Raw genomic sequence first — 17,876 nt, forward strand, 5'->3', positions numbered from 1 at the left:
TCAGAGTCGGGATTTGACGGGTATATTGGCTTGAAATGAAGTTAAAACAGAGCGGTATTGGAGTTGGACTTCCGAGGTGGCTGGGGGGGAAATTGTGATTGATGACGGCTTGATACTTGGGCTGTTGTTGTAGATCGTATGGACGAAATTTGAGCCGACAGTGAGAAAAACACCGGTGCAATGCTTGAACATGCTTGGATCGTCAGTTCTAATTTGCATCGGGGGGGGGGGGGGATTGGGCGAGGAAAAAAACTCAAGCTGCGGATGAGAGGTTGTCGTACGAGCGGCAAGCGAAACTGTACAAGACCCCCTAATCCGTAGTCCCTCCGTTGATATTATTTCCTCCCCAAAAAGTCCATCCCGAACAGAGGACAAGTGCGGAAGCAATTCCATGATTATAAAGTAGATCTGTCTTGCTCCGCATCGGGGTTCTAGATCGATGCTCGTTTTCAGGAGTCGAGACATTGTCAAGAGGAAGAGCAATGGAACACTGCCCCGTCTACTGCACCAATGCAGCGATTTCGTCCCTGTTCATCATTATTATCCATCTTACAGAGACTGGGTGCAATAAGAAACCTGTTCTTGCTTTCAGTCTGTGGGGAGCACACAGTCGCTCTCAAGTGTTCCTCGCCCGGAAGCCCGGCAATTGGGGGGATTCGACAGGAGCTCCTTTGCCAACATCACTTCAACAAACGACGGCATACCTCCAAACCCCCCTTGTAAACAGCCCTGTAAGAGTGCATGTTTACGACATCATCCTGGTGGTCAATTCAAGAAGCCTGTCGCTGTGTTTCTCGCCGGGTTTTGCCGCGCCAGGTTCCAACCGCAGACTTGTCTGCTGATGGTCCACTGGCTTTCGATACATGTCCGTTGAAAGATTGAGACCGGCGCGGCTGCGGCCTGACGAGAACCAAGCAGCTCATATGTCATGGCCTATACTTTCGAAACAACTCTAAAACTAAGACTGAATCTGGTGAAGGAGATTGTAGTCGTGTCGGTGCTTCTGCCCCAGCTCGGGCCACATCTGCTTCCTCTTCACGTCGGGCAGCTGAGCCCGCTGTCGGGGCCGCACTCGGCCCAGAACTGCTACTGGGAAGCAGCACCAATATCAAAGACTGCTCTTCTTCTTCTTCTCGCGATCCGAATGCATCTCTGCCTGCTGCTGGTGCCCGAAAGTGAACTCCTCGTACGAGAGCATGGCTTGTCCGTGTTGACGAGAGGGGCATCTTGGCTGCCTTCCTTGCTCCCTTTTTGGTATTTACAAGCCTTCTGCATTGAGCCACAAGCTGCCACACCCAGGAAGGGGGTTAAAGTTTTGTGGATTCAACAATTCAGACAAAATTTGTCCGTGTCACTTGCGCAGTCGAAGATGCGCGGATACAGCAACCAAGAGGAGCACATGTCAGCAGCAGGTGCCGAAGAGCTACTTGCACTCATGTCAATAGATGCCATGGTGGAATGAGCAATGATGTGGGTTTACGTTACAAGCTCGAGTCGGCTGGCGCGTGCAGCACGCCTGGATCACATCAGGGGACATCACCGTCAAAGGCAGGCACATGGACATCCAGAATACAAAGCATCAAATCATGCTCAATAGCATTCTCGCAGTAAAGCACTATAAAGACTCCCGAACGCTTTAAAGAACAAAACACCATGTTTTAACAGATCTGTCGCTGACTCTACAAAAAGTATTCAAGAAGGGGCGTCTCGCCGCCACCTTATTACCACTCTCTAAAAACGCGCCAATAATGCACAACTCCCACCGTCTATTCTCCCAAAAACAACAACAAGCTTTTCCTTTTCCTTCTCTCCATTGCCTCATCCACACTCACGCACTCACGCCAAAGAAAACAATCAGCTATATCCCGTTCACGGAGCACAATGCTCGCAAGACATTAGATGACAAGGCGTACCCATTCGTACCAGTCGAGAAAAGAAGGGGAACGCAAGTCGCCAAACATTGAAAATAAAAGAAAATATATATGGATGTAACGCGTATTAACGACGTTGAACGAATGTATCGACTTGTCATGCGCTGGCAAGCTATGCTATGAAGGGCGCAGACACGGTCTAAGCACTATTTTCGGACAGCAGCGTGTCCTACGGCCTTGCGGCGAAGCTTTTGTGCGGCAGACTGGGGTGACGCCGAGGTCAAGGGTTTGGTGTACACGTTTTGATGTACACGCTTAAGGGGCAGTGTGCGAGGAGTCACTGGCACGTCGCACAGAGGGAGACTTGGAGGAGCCTTCGCCCGTACAACAGCTCTGGCCCTGGCAGTCTTCGATGCACTCGAGCAGGCATGGGGCGGTCGGGTCGGTTTGGCCGTCGAGGGTCAGCGCGGCCGCGTCTCGCAGGTGCTCGTGGTCTTGATCGAGGCAGAACTCGGGCTGGATGGTGGCGCTGTGGATACCGAACTCGTGAAGGCAGTTGCGGGCACGCTTGGCGAGCTGCATGTACTTTTCGCCGCTGTGTGTGTTGATGGGGAACTCAACCTGGAGGTGCATGCTGGCGACAATCTTGGTGTCGGAGAGCTGCCAGACGTGAATGTGGTGGCAGCTGACGACGCCGGGCAGCCTCTCGATGTCCTGTCGGATATCCTGGATACTAATGTTCTCGGGGGTGGCCTGGAGCAGAATGCGCGAAGTGGCAAGGGTAAGCGGGATAGACGTCTTGAGAATAATCATGGTGATGAAAAGCGAGACGGCGGGATCAGCATAGAGCTTGCCAGGCCAATCGGTGAGCCAGATGACCAGAGCAGTGACGATGACGCCGACATTGCCGAGGGCATCGCCGAGGACGTGGAGCATCATGGCGTTCATACCCATGTCAGCATGGTTGTGGCCAGTGGTCTTGCCAGCCTTCTGGGGGAATGTGTGGTTGTGGCCAGCGTGGACGCTCGAGTTTCGGCGACTTCGGTGCTTGGATTTGTTGCTGTGAGGCTTGATGGCAGTGGCGCCGTTGTTGCTCTTGGAGCCCTTAAGGAGGGGTGAGTTCTCGGTGGGCTCGGCCTCATCGGCGGTACGCTCGTCGGAGGATTCGCTCTCCTGGGGAACAGGAGATGGGTGGAGGCCGGCGGCAATAATGTCCTGTCGGAAGCTGGAGGGATGGATGCTCATGTCGTCGATGCTGGTGAAGCGCGAGTGCTGTTGGCTCTTGCCAGAGAGGCGGCGACCGCGGTTTTGGCTATCAGACGAGGTGCGGGCCTGGGCGCCGGCGGCGACCTTGCCAACGACAACATCGGGGTAGACATCTTGGACAGGGCCAGATTCGTCGGCGATGTTGCGACGCTCCTCGTCAGTGTCATGGCTGTGCGAGTGGCCGTGGTCATGGCCGTGGTCGTGGCCACTTTCTTCGTCGCCATGGTCGTGGCCGTGGCCGCCGAGGACTACAAAGCCGAGGAGGTTGGAAACAAGACCGGCGATACCGACAATGAGGATGAGCTTGGGCTGGTTGATCTCGGGGGGTTCGACGAGTCGTGTGAGGGCTTCGAGGATGATGGAGACGCAGAGAGCGATGAGGAAGACGGCGTTGAAGAAGGCACCGAGGATCTCGGCGCGAACCCACTGTGATGAAGTTAGGGAATGAAGATTGATTGTTGGTTGCAATTTAGGGGTACATACGCCAAAGGTGAATTCGTCGGTGGTTTCCTTTTGCGAGGCGACGACAGCCCAGAGACCGATAATGAGAGAGATGATGTCGTTGAGCTATTAACCAAAGTTAGGCCGGTCAGCCGTGGCGCGCGGTAGGGTCATCGGAAGAATGGACGAACCATGTGAAAAGCATCGGCAGTCAGGGCGAGCGAATGGGCGACGAAACCGGTGATGAGCTCGAGGAGGAAAAAGGCCGTATCAATACCGATCATGATTTTGATACGGGTGCTCTTGGAGAGCGCCATCTTGGACGGCATGGTGGGCAAGGTTGTGCTATGCGCCTCGCAGAACTGCGTTGGTGATGATAAGAAAAGTCGGCACTCGGGGTCAGAAGCAAATATACAAAAGGGAAAACCTGGAAGGGGAAAGAAAATAGAAGTTGGCGATATAAAGAAGGAGAAAAGAAAACAGTGTTCAAGCAGTGGCGGAAGGGATACCGAGCCACGAAAGTTTTTGCCAGGCTGGGGTGGGATGGCGGATGACAAAATAATACGCGGCTTGCGCTGCGCTGAGCTGGCATGGCAATTGGTGACGGTTTGGGAAGTTTATTGGTGGCGTGCTGCCGGGAACGTCAGTTCGGAGGGGCAGTGGCGAGCCCTGCAGGTGGTTTACAGGGCTTGCGCAGCAGCCTGCAGGGAGCTGCTGGGCGTTGGAGCGCCTGCCTGTGGTGTGGGTGGAGCCACTGAAGGCTGCTCGGAGATGCGCTGCGGCCCTGTAGCATCCCCCGGAGCCCACTGGAGGCCACTGCACCTTAGGTAAGGCAGTCCACTGGCCCAAAATAAACACTGGGGTGGAATGTTGGCCGAGATTGTTCGTGCACAGCAGGACAATCAACAATGAAAGGGCATCCCTTTATTCACATTATCATAGTATTTGCTATGCTGTCTCAGTTGCAGACGGCACAAGCCATTGACGGGTCAGACGGGGCTTGTGCAGGATCTCGACCAAAGCACTTGCTGATGGGATGTGCAGATGCGCCAACGCAAATATGTTAGTGGCAAAGTAAAAACGTCATAATTATTACAACTCCCGAATGTGCCTCGCTGTACTCCGAAGATAACGGTTCTACTTAACCTCTCCCACGTACAGCTACAGCCAAGCTTGTTAGCGTCGCACTACTTTGCTGCTCTCGAACTGGCGCCCCAGATCGGCAAGATGGTTCCAGCGCCCCTGTGCCACTAGGTACCTCTATCCAAGGGCGCTAACTTCAGAAGCTTCGTCACCCAACCCTGCTGTATTTCGTGCGACTCGGCTGTCAACCAGTGCAGACAAACTCTGCAATCAGCTCAGGGCGACTACCATCAGTCTCCTACAAACAAAAGTTGCACATCTCGCCCAAAACACATCATACATCGCAGCATCCAAAGCTCGTCCACCTCCAGATTTCCCATCATGATCAGCGCTGCCCGGCCGCCAAGCCGAGCCACCCAGTGGGCCGAAGGGAGCAATCTCCAGCTTTCCACCATTCCGACGTCGCATCACCCAACACCACCCAGCTCCAGTGAGCGGAGTGCTCAAACGTGCTCAGCTGGGTGGTGAATGGCATTCATGATCATCTCCCGAGACACATGCTGTCCTCTATATTCCCAATGCCGCTGGCATCGCGCTTGCGCCAGATACTGCCGAGCTCGCAGCAAACTCCATCCAAAAAACTTGCAGAGCACGCGCCAACAATCTCAACCTCCAAACAACTTTTCGCTCTCCACTTCGAAACGCACTGATAGCCCCTCGGCGCCACTCTTCTATCCACGAAGCCTTCTGCACGAACCGCTGTTCGGTGTATTGAGAGATGCTCGCAAGAGAGACTCGGCCGCTCAGACCCCACGGCAGGTACAAGGATGCTGCACCCATGCAAGCAAAGGTTGGCATTCTTTTATTCGTCCTTGTTCGGTTCCATTCGGAATTTGTGTCCTCCAGCAGCCATGCTTGATGCGCATCAACTTGGCATACCATTCGCTCTCAACTAGCGTCTCTATACAATGACTCGCTTCGCCGAGTCGGAACGACGAAAAGGCTCTATCTAGCGCATTTTGGCTTCCTGCTACATTACGCAATAGAACAGTTCAAGTGGCCTGATTCTTGACAGGGCTTCAGTCAGAGAACTTTTAACTCCACAGTGCACACGGTTCGGAGAGATTGACAGCGGTTTATATCCTTTCAGTTATTAATTTACGCGGGCTATACTTCCGATGCAGCGCCGCAGCACAACGGCGCCGTTTCCTGTTAAGAACGCGAGCTCCGGGAACATATGACAGTGATCTGCTTGTCAATTTTCCGCTTTCAACCAGGCTGCGCGCGCCACTTTCTGCACCTGCCAAAGGATCGAATCCTTACTGCGAATGCTTAAATTCCATCGGCTTTCCATCTTGGAGCTCGGGCTTTTTCAGCGAGCCGTGAAAGATTCATGGATAGCGCTCTGGCTTAAAACGTGGAAACCTACGTATGGAGAATATGTACATTTCACGACAACCATATAACGAATTGACGGGTCTGTCTGTCTCATTTCAGCCGATGGCGGAGGGCCGGCCCTCACCATGGCCCGATAATAGACCAGCATATGTGTGCCGTGAAAATTATTCATGCACTTCCAATTGGACGAGAACATGCAGCTTATTTTCAGCTTCGTGCAACTCCATCCCAGCCGCTCGCACAGAGGCCCGGCTTGCGGCGTTGGCATGCAGTGCGGGGTGGCAGGGTCCTGGAGCCTGGTTTGATATTGCTTCTTCTGTCTCTATATCCTGCTTTATCATACTGAATGACGGATCAGCTATACCATTGGTGAAAATAACACAACACAAGCACGAGTTTGGTTGCCTGCCTGTTGGCAGCAGTCCTCATCGGCGAACTTTTATCGCATGCAAACCCTCGTCGCGAGTCAGCTACAGCCACTCTAGCAACGCGAGTATTGGGGAGCCAGAGGCAGAAAATCTTTAGTAGAAGCGACAAAAGACCGCAATAACGATAAACACGCAAAATTACGCTTCTGCATCATGTCTTTCACAAAAAGTCCTCGGCGTCTTGCCCCGCCGCTGCCGACATGTCCACTGCGCCTCCACTTGCGCGCAGCTCGGAGATGCCACGATGGGGTCCAATAACGCCAAATAATGCGCCTTCTAGCCTTTCTATCCTATCCACTGAGGTTCGCGTGGTAGCAGGCGACATCTCGGGCCGTGTTGTTCTGACTCGCGATTCCGTTGAAAAATATTTCCGCTTTTTTGGCTTGCTAGGTATACCATCTGCGGATGAGCTAGCTGCTAAACAAACCGAATGTTAAATAAAGCTGGTATAAAGGATCGATTGCAACGCGAATCAAGCTGGCTTGTCTCGACCAGGCTGTAGATGTCAGATAAGCCGGTGTATATGTGCCGGCGAAAATGTTCCACGATTAAATATGTCTGCTACAACCTGCAGGGTAAGCCAACGTCGGCCAGCAGGTCTCGAGTGATCCCCCGATGGACTCCCATGCATACCAATGAACTTTGCGAAGCTTCGGATAGATGAGAATACTGAAGCTGAAAAAAAAAGCCTTGTTGCAAGCCTTTTGCTTGCTTCCATCTTATATTGGTTCATCAATATCTGTAGCTGATTTTGTACGTGAGGCTGACCCGCCAAAATGAAACTCACGTTGTGCCTCATAGCTTTAGAAGCAAGTCCAGACTATCTGGCAATCCTACCAAGAGTACAAACCGATACTTTTATTTTTATTGTGGCAAAGCAGAAGAAAACAAACTCGCTTTCTCGGTGACAATGATACTCGGCGTGACGTCCAACTTCATAGTTTGCACAACCCCGCATAAGTGGTTCGCCGCCACAGCACCAGCCATCTTTGTACCATCGAGGCGCAACCGCTTGCCCCGCCTCAGATGGCCCATTCACTCCTCATGAACAAGCTTTCCTCAGATGTCCATCGTTGGTCTCATCGAAAGCAAAGACAAATTACACATAATCCAGTAACGGGAACCAGTGAGAGTTCTACCTCACATCTTTACATCTGACGCAGCAGCCGTACTACGTCGTCGCCATGCCCGAAGCGCCGCTTACATGCGACGAGGTCCTGGGTCGCGGGTGGAACGACTTCTCGGACAGCGAGATGCGATCGCTGCTCCGTTCAGAGCGCAAAAAGATGACGGAGACGTTCAACAACCTACCCGACGACAACCGGCCGCCCAAAAAGGCCTTTGACGGCTGGTACGAGCTGGCGCCGTTTCAGCTACGATGGGAGTTTGAAGAGTATCTCGAAGAAGTGCCCGAGACGATTGAAGGTTCCCCGCTGCCGATACCCGGGGCCCGTGCCATTATAGCTCCGTAAGTACTCCCGCAGCCATGCATAGTCCCTCTTCTTTCCCGTTTCCGTGTCTAGGAACGTTGGCGACTAACTTGTTGAATAGTCATGCCGGATATGCCTACTCAGGACGTTGCTCCGCGTGGGCCTTTCGCTGCCTGGATCTCTCCAAGGCCAAGCGCGTGTTTGTGCTGGGGCCGACGCACTACTTTTACTTTACGGGCCTCGCTCTGTCGACGTATTCCAAGTACAGCACCCCCCTCGGTGCCTTCACCGTCGACCAGCAGACGCTGCGTGACATTGCCGCGGCCGCCGAGTCGCACGGCAAGCCCGAGGTGCGCAACATTCCGCGGCGTCGCGAGATTGACGAACACAGCCTCGAGATGGAGATTGCATTTCTCTATCAGCGCTGCGAGGCCGTCTTTGCCACGCCCGCCGAATTCCCCTCCATCGTGCCGATGCTCGTGTCCGGCGGCGCGGCCGACGAAAAGGCCACTGGCCGGCTGCTGCTGCCGTACCTGCGGGACCCCGAGAACGCCTTTGTCGTGAGCTCAGACTTTTGCCACTGGGGCCGCCAGTTCAGCGACTATCGGCCGTACTTCAAAGGAAACGACCGCAGCAAGCTGGTGAACCTGCGGGATTCAGACGCGCCGCCGCAACCGCCGATCCACGAGAGCATCCGCATGCTCGACTACGAGGCCATTGAGGCGATGGAGACGGGCTCGCACGACGCGTTTGTGGAGAACCTCGAGGAGACGGACAATTCGGTCTGCGGGCGACATCCGATTGGGGCCATGATGGCGGCGCTGGAGCTGCTCGGCGCGGACAGCAAGGGCGAGGACAAGCCGCGGTTCAAACACGTCCGGTACGATCGGAGCGCGCTACTGACGGACCCGACCAAGTCGAGCGTGAGCTACGTGTCTGCGTATGCAACGTTTTGATGACATGCAGTATGCATATGGCGGAGTATGATGATGGCACATATACATTGTAGAGTAGCATTTCTTGTTCATCGCAGTGCCTTTTCTTGCTGCCTTCTTTGCTTTCTTTCCACGTTTTATTCATTTTCAATGATATAATTTCCTTTGCATTTCTGGTTCCGGCCCTCCAAGATGTGCAGAATGGAAGGCATGGAAATGTGACATCATGAGACACAGTCCGAGCTCCGAGGCTGGAATGCGACCAGATCTCTACGAGATCTTCGGAGACATTTCTTGCGTCAACGACGCAGAAACAGCCCGGTCACCTTTTGCGTATGCGCATTCGGCTGTGCATGCATGAAGAAAGCCCAACTGTCTGAATAGTAGGCTAGGCTGGAGAGCTTGAGCAAAGAGCGAGCCTTGCTGACCGGCGTCGTTTGAGCTGCAGCGGGCTGGGCCATTTTGTGGCGTCCCACTAGGCTAACGAGAAGCTGATGCTATTTTCTGCAACATTTGCCTCGTGGCTATAGCGGTGTCTACACGGAGAGACATTGAGCAGCAACTTGTCAAGCACATGCAGTTTCGGGGGTTCTTGTGATTCTACCAAAAGACATGTCGGCGCTGACGATGGGAGTTTGCTGGCCAGCCGAGCCAGCCCTGTAGACGGCGGCGTGCAATGTCCCAGAGACGCCGATTCCAATCTCTGCACTTGAAACGGGCGCCACTTTTCATCCAAGCCGGATGGCCCTACAAGCCTGTAACAAGCTCAAAAAGCGAGCAAAGGGCTGCGGCAGTCGCCCTTGTTACAGGTGGAGGAGAGGGGGGGACGGAAGAGGGGGAATAGCTGGCTGCCGCTTGCCTTGTCGCATCCCATCTGAACTGCCACCACAATGGACAGATGGCCGTCAATTCTCTAAGCGCTTGGCTTGGAAGCAGATCCTCGGACTGCTAGCTCGGCTCAGTAACACGAGGCGTTTCTCCAGTGGTTGGGGATGCGGCGTCAGAGGTTTACGTGTGGTGGCAAGGCCAGCCGGCGCAGTCGCTGTGCACCAATCATAGACCATGGTTTAGACCTTTTTTTAGCCAAGTGCCCTGCCAAAACGCCCATGTCCAGGGACCGTTTTCGTGTCGGAAGCGATTTGTAGGACGGGGTGGGATGGCCAAAAAAGTGTGCCTAGTGCAGAGTCAGTCAGCGCGCGCCAACTGGAGCACGAGGGGTCCAGTCGAGGGGGAGGATATGAAGACAGAGCATCGCTTGGCTACGAATAGAGCGACGAAGAGAGCAGTATATGTGTGCGCATTCATGAATACCGTCGACATTGTAATAAATTGCCCAAGAACGAGCGTTGCAGAGCTGTTGCAGCCGGTACACCACAGAGGCATCCAAGCCAGCCAGGCACCCGCATCCTCTTTTTAGGGTGTCGCTAGGGACCAGGCTTGGTGGGCCTAGCGCCGGAACCCAGGTCTCAAGACAAGTATCGGTACAAGTATTTGCTAATGCTTCCCACTTGAAGCCAAGTACCCTCGCTCCTCCCGGGACAGTGTGCCTGGTTAAACTTGGCTGGCACTACGCAGCCCCTTTTGATTGCCACTCCCCACTACGGTCTCTCAATTAGCCTGCTTTTCAGCATCATCAACAGCGCTGTCTGTCCATCTCTTGCTGTTCCTTCATTTCGCCTCTTTTTCACTTCATCTCTTTTTAATCTACTACTTTTTTCTCTCTACATATTCTTTTTCCGGGGGCTCGCCAACCATTCCCGCACGGCAATCGCTTCCATCCCATATCCTCCGATTGCAGCACCATAATCGTCTGACTCAAACACACTTGCTTCGCATACTCCAGCAAGGCTCGCAGCACTTGACGAACGGCCCGCTTCTGGCCTGACGCATTTCATCCTCGATCAAAATGAGTGTCAGTTTTGCCCCGTCCCCGGTTGTCCTCCACTGCCCTGTCGCCGCACGTCACACTCCGATGCAGAGCGCTTGGCATTCTTGCCTCTTTTTTCGTCCCAATCTCTCTCTCCGATGCACTTTCTTCGTTCTCGCTGCAATTAACAAGACTTCATTATACTGACAATGGCTGGACAGTACGGGTTAGTAATTGGTCCTCTCCTCGCAGTGCAACGAACCTCATCAAGCGCCAGCACGACGGTGCACAGCGGCACGCCGCCGTCTGACCTTCGCGAACTCGGGCTGACGTCTTTTTTGAATTGACAGATACGGAAACCAACAGCCGAACCCTTACGACCAGCGCGGTCAGGGCTACGGCGGCCAGCAGGGCGGCTACGGCGGTCAACAACAACAGAACCCTTACGCAGGGCAAGGAGGCTACGGACAGCAGCAGCAGCAGAACCCTTACGCCGCCGGTGGTGGCAACAGCCGTTATGGTAACAACAACAACTCGTCGATAGATGGTGGCTATGCTGGTAAGCAGAACTCTCCTGGCGTCGCAAGAAGGCAGGTAATGAAATTAGCTGACTTTTCTCCAGGCTCTAATGTCGAGATGGCTCCCCTCGCCCAGAATGCTGGCTCCATGGCCGGCAGCGATGGCAACGCCATCCTCAACGAGTGCCGCGAAATTGACACCGGCATCGCCCAGATTGAACGTAACCTCGAGCAGCTGCGCATGATTCAGCAGAGAACCCTCGACGACGCCGATAGCTCCTCCTCCAGCGCCGCCAACCGCCAGCTCGATGCGCTCTCCTCGGAGACGATGGCACAGTACCGCGAGCTCACCGAGCGCGTCCGCACTATCAAGTCCAACCCCGAGGCCAACACCCCCAAGAACAAGCCTCAGGTGGGCCGTGTCGACCGCCGCCTGAAGCAGGCCATTCAGCAGTACCAGCAGGTCGAGTCGGGCTTCCGCAAGCGCACCCAGGACCAGATGGCCCGTCAGTACCGCATCGTTCGCCCCGAAGCCTCGGAGCAGGAGGTCCGCGCCGCCGTAGAGGACACGAGCAACAACCAAGTCTTCAGCCAGGCCCTTATGCAGAGCGATCGCCAAGGACGCGCCCGCGCCGCCCTCTCCGCCGTCCAGGACCGTCACAAGGCCCTCGTCAAGATTGAGCAGCAGATGGTCGAGCTGTCCCAGCTCTTCCAGGACATGGACACGCTGGTCGTCCAGCAGGAAGCCGCCGTCACGCAAATTGAGCAAAAGGGCGAGGAAGTCGTCGAGAATCTCGACAAGGGTAACGAGGAAATCGGCGTCGCTGTCAACACTGCTCGCAAGACGAGAAAGAAGAAGTGGATCTGCCTTGGTATCTGCGTTGCCATTATCGTGATTGTCATCATCATTGTCCTGATCTACATCTTTGTGATCCGTGGTCAGAACAACAACAACAACAACAATAGCAACCCGAAGCGTGCTATCGAGATTACTGCTCGCGCTCTGTTGCCCAATATCGACGCCCGTTCTGCGGAAGACCAGCAAGGCTTGTCAGATCTCACCCGTTTGATGAAGGACCGCGTGCATCTGCCCCAAATTGCGCGCCGCCAGTAAATATTCTACGACGCTCGATCAAAGGACCCATTTCAATTTTTCCCACACAAAATATACAATTCTGTTTTATTTGGGCATCTTTTTGCACGACTACCAACCACCTTTGAGTCAAAGAAAGGAAGACGACGGAGAAGGATGGAAGAATCACAACTCCCTTGCGGTTGAACATGACGCTCCTCTGAACATGGCAAATCGTGCGCCCTGGAAAGAAGCAGACCAACAAGCACACACCCTCTTTTATCAGCGTGGAAAAGGACGCCAGACTCGCACCATTTTGCTTGCACCATTTTCTATTGTTTTTTGGGTCTCTCACATATTAGGATGGAGGGGCGCCTGCGTCGTTTGTTTTGATATGGTCTGTCGTTCTTATTTCTGCCTGTTTTCTTTTTACTTAATAACTCTTTTTCCTTTTTTCCACACACTCTCTCTATTTCTCTCTTTGTTCTGTTGATTTTTTTAAGGAGAAAAAGAATGGTGTTGGCGTACCAACTTTGTAATTTGTAGTCATTCAAAATTTTTCTCATTGTTAGTTTACTCTTTTTTTTTTTTTCGCAGAGAGCAGTACCAGAAAAAAAAATCTTTAAATAATGTCTTGTGTCGTGATGACGAAGCGAAAAGATTTAGAGCGCGAAACTGCATGTAGTAGCAAGAGCTCTTGATAGAGTAGAGAAGTGATGTTCACATTTGTCCAACTATGGTGAAAGTAAACTCCTGTAAACGCCTGAAGCTGTCTAAATACAAAAAAATGAATGAGAAAACCATGTATTTAAAAAAAAAAACCTTATGAGAAAGAAAAAGAGGCCAATCTGTGCCGAACAGGCGGGAAATCATTTGCAACAAAAATCCAGAAAGTGAAAAAGAAGAAACATTGGCTGTGTTTTGTATCGTTGCAATGTGTTGGTGCGTATTGCTGTCGTTAGGTATATAGGTATATATATCATGTATTCGTCAAGAGTAATGGGTTGGTATAGCAAACAAGGGATTGATGGACATTTGTTTTCAGTCCGTGTCATCAGGTGTTGGTCGAGGCATCGTGCGATTGACTGGCCGTTCCGGAGCGGAGCGTGCCCGGGTCGTGAATCTCGTGGCTCTCCGCAGCAGCAGCAGCAGCAACACCCGCGTCGTCATCACCGTGTTGATGGGCCACGACGGCGCGGCGCTTCTCGCCCTCGCCGACGACCTTTTTCAGGATGCCCATGCGTCTTCGGAAATCGTCCGCCAGCGCCTCGAGGTCCTCGCGGGCAGCGCTGCCGCTGCCCGTCGACGAGCGCAGGCTGCCGGCGCTGCCGACGGCCTCGGCCGAGGAGCGCAGATCGACAGGGTCGCGCGAGACGCCCTCGACATGCAGCATCAGCGCGGCAGCGCCGCCGCCCGACGATCCTCTGCTGGGTTGCTCGCTGGGGGCGCCGCTGCTGCTGCCACCGTCGGACTGCTGCTTGGACAGCGCGGCCGCCGTGACGGCAAACTCGGGGCCGAGGCTCGACGCGCACGAGACGGCCCAGGCATCGTAGGCCGGCGTCGGCGCAAGATCGACGACGAGGCTGCGGTGCTGCTGATCGTCGTCGTCTTGTGCGGTGGCGTCGGTGGGTATGGAGGCGTCATCATCGCTGAAGAGGTAGTGTATGCGCGGGTGCACCGTGGCGCCGGTCGTGGCATTCGTGAGGAGGGCAAAGAGCGGCTCAAACGGAGGCGGAGGCGGCGGAGGGTGTTGAGAGGAGGATGAGGAGGGGATGTGCTCGGCAGAGGTCGAGGCGGCAACGCCAAAGGCGACTGAGGAGGCGACGGCGCCGCTGTCGTCGCCGACGCTGCAGTCGGCGGCCGAGAGCTGGATCGGGTCTGCTGGGCGTCTCTGGGTATCGTCGGCGGGTGCCGTTGCTGCCGCTGCTGATGTGGAGGAGGGTGATAATATGGTGCGTGACGCAGTGTCTGCGTCTGCAGACGGGGTTGCCATGGTTCGTGTTTCGTTGGAGGTGTGTGTGTGTGCAACCAAAGCTTTCCGGTAGAGTGTTGCAGCCCAAGTATTTCGACAGAGAGAGAGAGGGCGTTCAGTGGCAAAGGGAGCCACGGTCCGGAAGCATCATAGATAAGGGGGAAAAGGGTCCCTTTGTTGGAAGCACCACAACAACAGCCAAATACCAAAAAATAAGGAAAGAAGAGATGGAAACAAACTGATTAGATGTTGACGTTTGGGTCCTAGGCAGACGAGAGACCCTTGAACGGTTCGAGGTCGGCGAGGTACCTATCTTATCAGCACGTGGAGTTTGGGAGAGGGAGAAAACGGCTTTGGACCTAGAAGTACCTAAGGTATCCGTACGCTGATTGAGTGTATACTCACTAAGTAGGTACAGCGCTGAGCAGCCCCCAGCCAGAAGCGGCCAGTGCACTGGGTGGCGCTGTCACTGGCGCGCCTTGGAGGTCCACTGCCCACCTACCTAGTAGGTACCTAGCAAAAAGTGCCAGTAAGGCATCGATTGAATTCCGTCGTACAGACAATGCGATGTCGTATGTTTTTTTCTCGATCGATCGCCTAGGGGTTCTTTTTAGCCCTATCTTCAGATCTTCTTATATCCGAACAGCCTTCTTGTTTCCGCCATTTGTGATATTTGCGCTATTCAATCGTAGCACCCGTCACATTCAGAGATCCGAATTCCGTGTCATCTCCAAATGTATTTTTATTTCTTTCCTTCCTTCCCCTTTCTTTCCTCTGAAAAAAATTCTACATCAACTTACAGTTTATCTTCTTGGGTATATATCAGGCCGTGGTTGCATCTGCCGCGTCGTTGATGCCTGCACGGTTCCCTGCTCGAGCATATCCGGCTCCCATCACCAAAGCCAAAAGAAGCTCCTCATGAGCTATGCAATGTCGCAAAGCCAGCCGTGATGAGGCTTCTCGTTCGTTCGTCCGCGTCCGTGCAAGCGTTGGAGTAAAATAGTCCCTGATGAAGCGTTAACAACTTCCCCCTTTGCCTGATAATGCGCTATTGGATGAGCTTTGGCGCAAGCAAAACGTACCCCGTATCCTTTTTGTTTGCAAAAGTCGGCCTTTTCTTTGACCGTCTCTGGGTTATCGTACGCGATGAAACCCTCTGTCCCACCCGCGCAGTATGCCGAGATGCGGCGCCTGTCGATGCCCTCCTGCCTTCCTTCTACCGGGAGCCCTAGATAGTCCACCGACCGCGAGCTGGCCGGGTCGTACGGCTGCGCGGGGCCGTCGCAGCCCGGAAAGGTGGTTCCAAACGTAGGAATACCGAGGAGGATCTTTTGCGCCGGAAAGCTGCGCGACACGAGGTAACTGGCCGCCGTTGACGTCGAGGGCTCGTCCTTGGCCAAGGAATACAGCTGCGACGGGCAGAGGCTGCGCCCGGGCTGCGCGTGGTGCAGGTTGTACGTCTGCAGGTTCATAAAATCCAGCGCCTGCGCCGCCGTGGGGAGGTCAATGTGCTGCAGCACCGCCGGGTTTGCTGGCAGCGCGGCCGTCAGCAGGAGTCGCTTGTCCTGCATCTTGGATCGCACGGCCTGCACGAGCGCCAGGAAGTTGGCGCCCTGCACCGGATCAGCTGGCACATGCCACGAAACTTGTCCGTTGGTCAGCGACGGCCTGTGAAGCCGGGAAAATATCGCAGTCCAAACTTACTGTCCACGCCGTCGAGCCCCGACGCTACCACGAGTCCCGCCGCCGTGTGCGCAAAGTTGTGACGCGTAGCGGGATTCGTCGCAATAGAGACAAAGACGTTGGATGCAGCAGGACCGCCTATCGAAAGGAGTACTTTCAGATGTCGATGTTGCTGCTTGAGCTGCATCAGCGAGCCCAGTCCTCCCTCGACGCCGTCCACGGGGGATTTGATGTCGGTCCACATATCTCCAAGCTTCACCAGTAAGCGTCAGTACATTCACAAATAGAATACATGATCAGGGAAACATGGAGAAAATGGCGACGAGATTCGCACATACATAAACGATCCCGTCTGGCGCGACACTCGCGTATGCGTAGTACACCAAATTGATGCAACCATAGTCGAGCTTGGCCGGCGTCTCGCCCCGAGCAATGTGTCCATTGTGGAAATACACTGCGTTCATATACATGACCTGGCCCAGCTGTGCCAACGGAAACATCTGCCGCGATGGCAAAGTCGCCGACCCCGCCGGCGGAGAGTCCATGACGGAAGTTGTGGGTTCCCAGCCAGATTCCGACGACCGTTTGGGAAGATCTCGAGATGGTTTTGCGACGTTCAAACGGTCGGGCTACCGGTGGAGGGAGGATGGGAGAGTCTCGTCTTGCTGCTTGGCGAGAGAGGGAGAATGGCATCCATACGCTACTTCTATAGTGTGGGCTATTAGGTTCGCCATCCACATTGTAAGACCCTTTTATCTGCACGAAGCCGGTCGACTCATGTATGTAAGAGAGAAACGGTGTGTGAGTGTGTGTGTGCCTCTGTGTGTGCCTCTGTGTGCCTGTGGTGTGTGGTGCGTCTGCGGTGTGTCGCGTATGCGCTCCTTCCCGTAGCACGGACGAAGGACGACGTTAGGCACCAAAGGCACGGAAGGGCACACAGGGCGTTAATAAGAATGGCCACCAGGGCCAAAGGGCAAGGCAACGGCGTCACGCCTTGGCCCAGCACACGGGGGGCTTATTAGCTTACGATTACTCAACAGGATTGGCTCAGGTGAGCGAAAGGGAACAGCGCGTAGCATGCCCAGTATATTAAACAGCAATTCCCCATTTTGCTGGCCTTACGGTGGATTGGTGGAGAAGTGTGCATTGGTAGGTAGGCCGAACATTTTGCTGGTGCGGCATATGGAGCAGACAGATCCAGTCAAATGTCAGCACCGGTCGTAACCTGCTGCAGGAGGAGTTTGATGTTGTCCCATTCCGAGATGAACCGGAGGACCCTTGGAGACGACGTGTCGACAGCAGAGACGGGACGGAAAAAGGGTACTTGGAGTGGGAAGGAGGGGTTGCATTCGATAAGTCGGCTCTGCATCGTCTGTCGTGTCCTTGGAGCACAGCTCTCCTGGGGAGCCAGCCGCGGAGTCGGACTGTTTCGTCTCGCCAAGTTTCGGGCCGTTGGCCTTTTGCAAAAGACACCCTACCTACATGCAGTGACTCTCGAATCAGGGGCGACAATCTGCATCTTCCGTGACCCATGATCAAGTCGAACGCATGTCATAATTGCGGGGGCCCGAAGACGAAGGAACGGCGAGAGGAGAAACGAGAGAGCTACCCTGTCGGCTCGATGCTGTGCATGATTCAGGCAGCGGTGTAAAGGCTGTGCTGTCAGAAGCAGCCAGCCAGCCAGCCAGCCAGCCAGCCAGCCCATGACACGGTCATCATCAATGGGAGGGCTCATAACCGGTGTGTGTGTGTGGTTTGTATGGGAGTGGCGTGGGCTTTTGCTGGTCTTTGCCTTTAAGTTAGGCGCCTGCAGCCCGAAAAGCCCAACGCCTTTGCCGTCTCTTCTGTCACATCTGACGGCGGCTCGAGAAACCTTGAACAGGTGGAGTGTCCCCTATTTTCTCTCTCGCCT

At 54.3% G+C, this 17,876-nt stretch overlaps 5 protein-coding genes across 5 annotated transcripts; 2 read left to right on the plus strand and 3 right to left on the minus strand.

Moving 5' to 3' along the window:
• Positions 1-2,186: 2,186 nt before the first annotated feature.
• Positions 2,187-3,907, minus strand: LMH87_005983 (uncharacterized protein; the record flags this gene model as incomplete). Its single annotated transcript, XM_056203800.1, has 3 exons — positions 2,187-3,563; positions 3,621-3,704; positions 3,770-3,907. The coding sequence occupies 3 exons, from the start codon at positions 3,905-3,907 to the stop codon at positions 2,187-2,189; spliced, it is 1,599 nt and encodes a 532-aa protein (XP_056059221.1).
• A 3,764-nt stretch (positions 3,908-7,671) lies between these two features.
• LMH87_005984 (uncharacterized protein) lies at positions 7,672-8,873 on the plus strand (the record flags this gene model as incomplete). Its single annotated transcript, XM_056203801.1, has 2 exons — positions 7,672-7,955; positions 8,039-8,873. The coding sequence occupies 2 exons, from the start codon at positions 7,672-7,674 to the stop codon at positions 8,871-8,873; spliced, it is 1,119 nt and encodes a 372-aa protein (XP_056059222.1).
• A 1,885-nt stretch (positions 8,874-10,758) lies between these two features.
• Positions 10,759-12,351, plus strand: LMH87_005985 (uncharacterized protein; the record flags this gene model as incomplete). Its single annotated transcript, XM_056203802.1, has 4 exons — positions 10,759-10,764; positions 10,941-10,945; positions 11,070-11,278; positions 11,342-12,351. 4 exons carry the CDS (start codon positions 10,759-10,761, stop codon positions 12,349-12,351), a joined length of 1,230 nt encoding a protein of 409 aa, XP_056059223.1.
• A 1,012-nt stretch (positions 12,352-13,363) lies between these two features.
• LMH87_005986 (uncharacterized protein) lies at positions 13,364-14,302 on the minus strand (the record flags this gene model as incomplete). Its single annotated transcript, XM_056203803.1, has 1 exon — positions 13,364-14,302. The coding sequence occupies one exon, from the start codon at positions 14,300-14,302 to the stop codon at positions 13,364-13,366; it is 939 nt and encodes a 312-aa protein (XP_056059224.1).
• Positions 14,303-15,197: 895 nt separating this feature from the next.
• LMH87_005987 (uncharacterized protein) lies at positions 15,198-16,509 on the minus strand (the record flags this gene model as incomplete). The annotated part of the gene is made up of 4 exons (XM_056203804.1): positions 15,198-15,287; positions 15,364-15,926; positions 15,986-16,217; positions 16,303-16,509. The coding sequence occupies 4 exons, from the start codon at positions 16,507-16,509 to the stop codon at positions 15,198-15,200; spliced, it is 1,092 nt and encodes a 363-aa protein (XP_056059225.1).
• Positions 16,510-17,876: the final 1,367 nt, after the last annotated feature.

The sequence above is a fragment of the Akanthomyces muscarius genome, chromosome 1, assembly GCF_028009165.1.
Source record: "Akanthomyces muscarius strain Ve6 chromosome 1, whole genome shotgun sequence".
In the NCBI taxonomy this organism is placed as follows: domain Eukaryota; kingdom Fungi; phylum Ascomycota; class Sordariomycetes; order Hypocreales; family Cordycipitaceae; genus Akanthomyces; species Akanthomyces muscarius.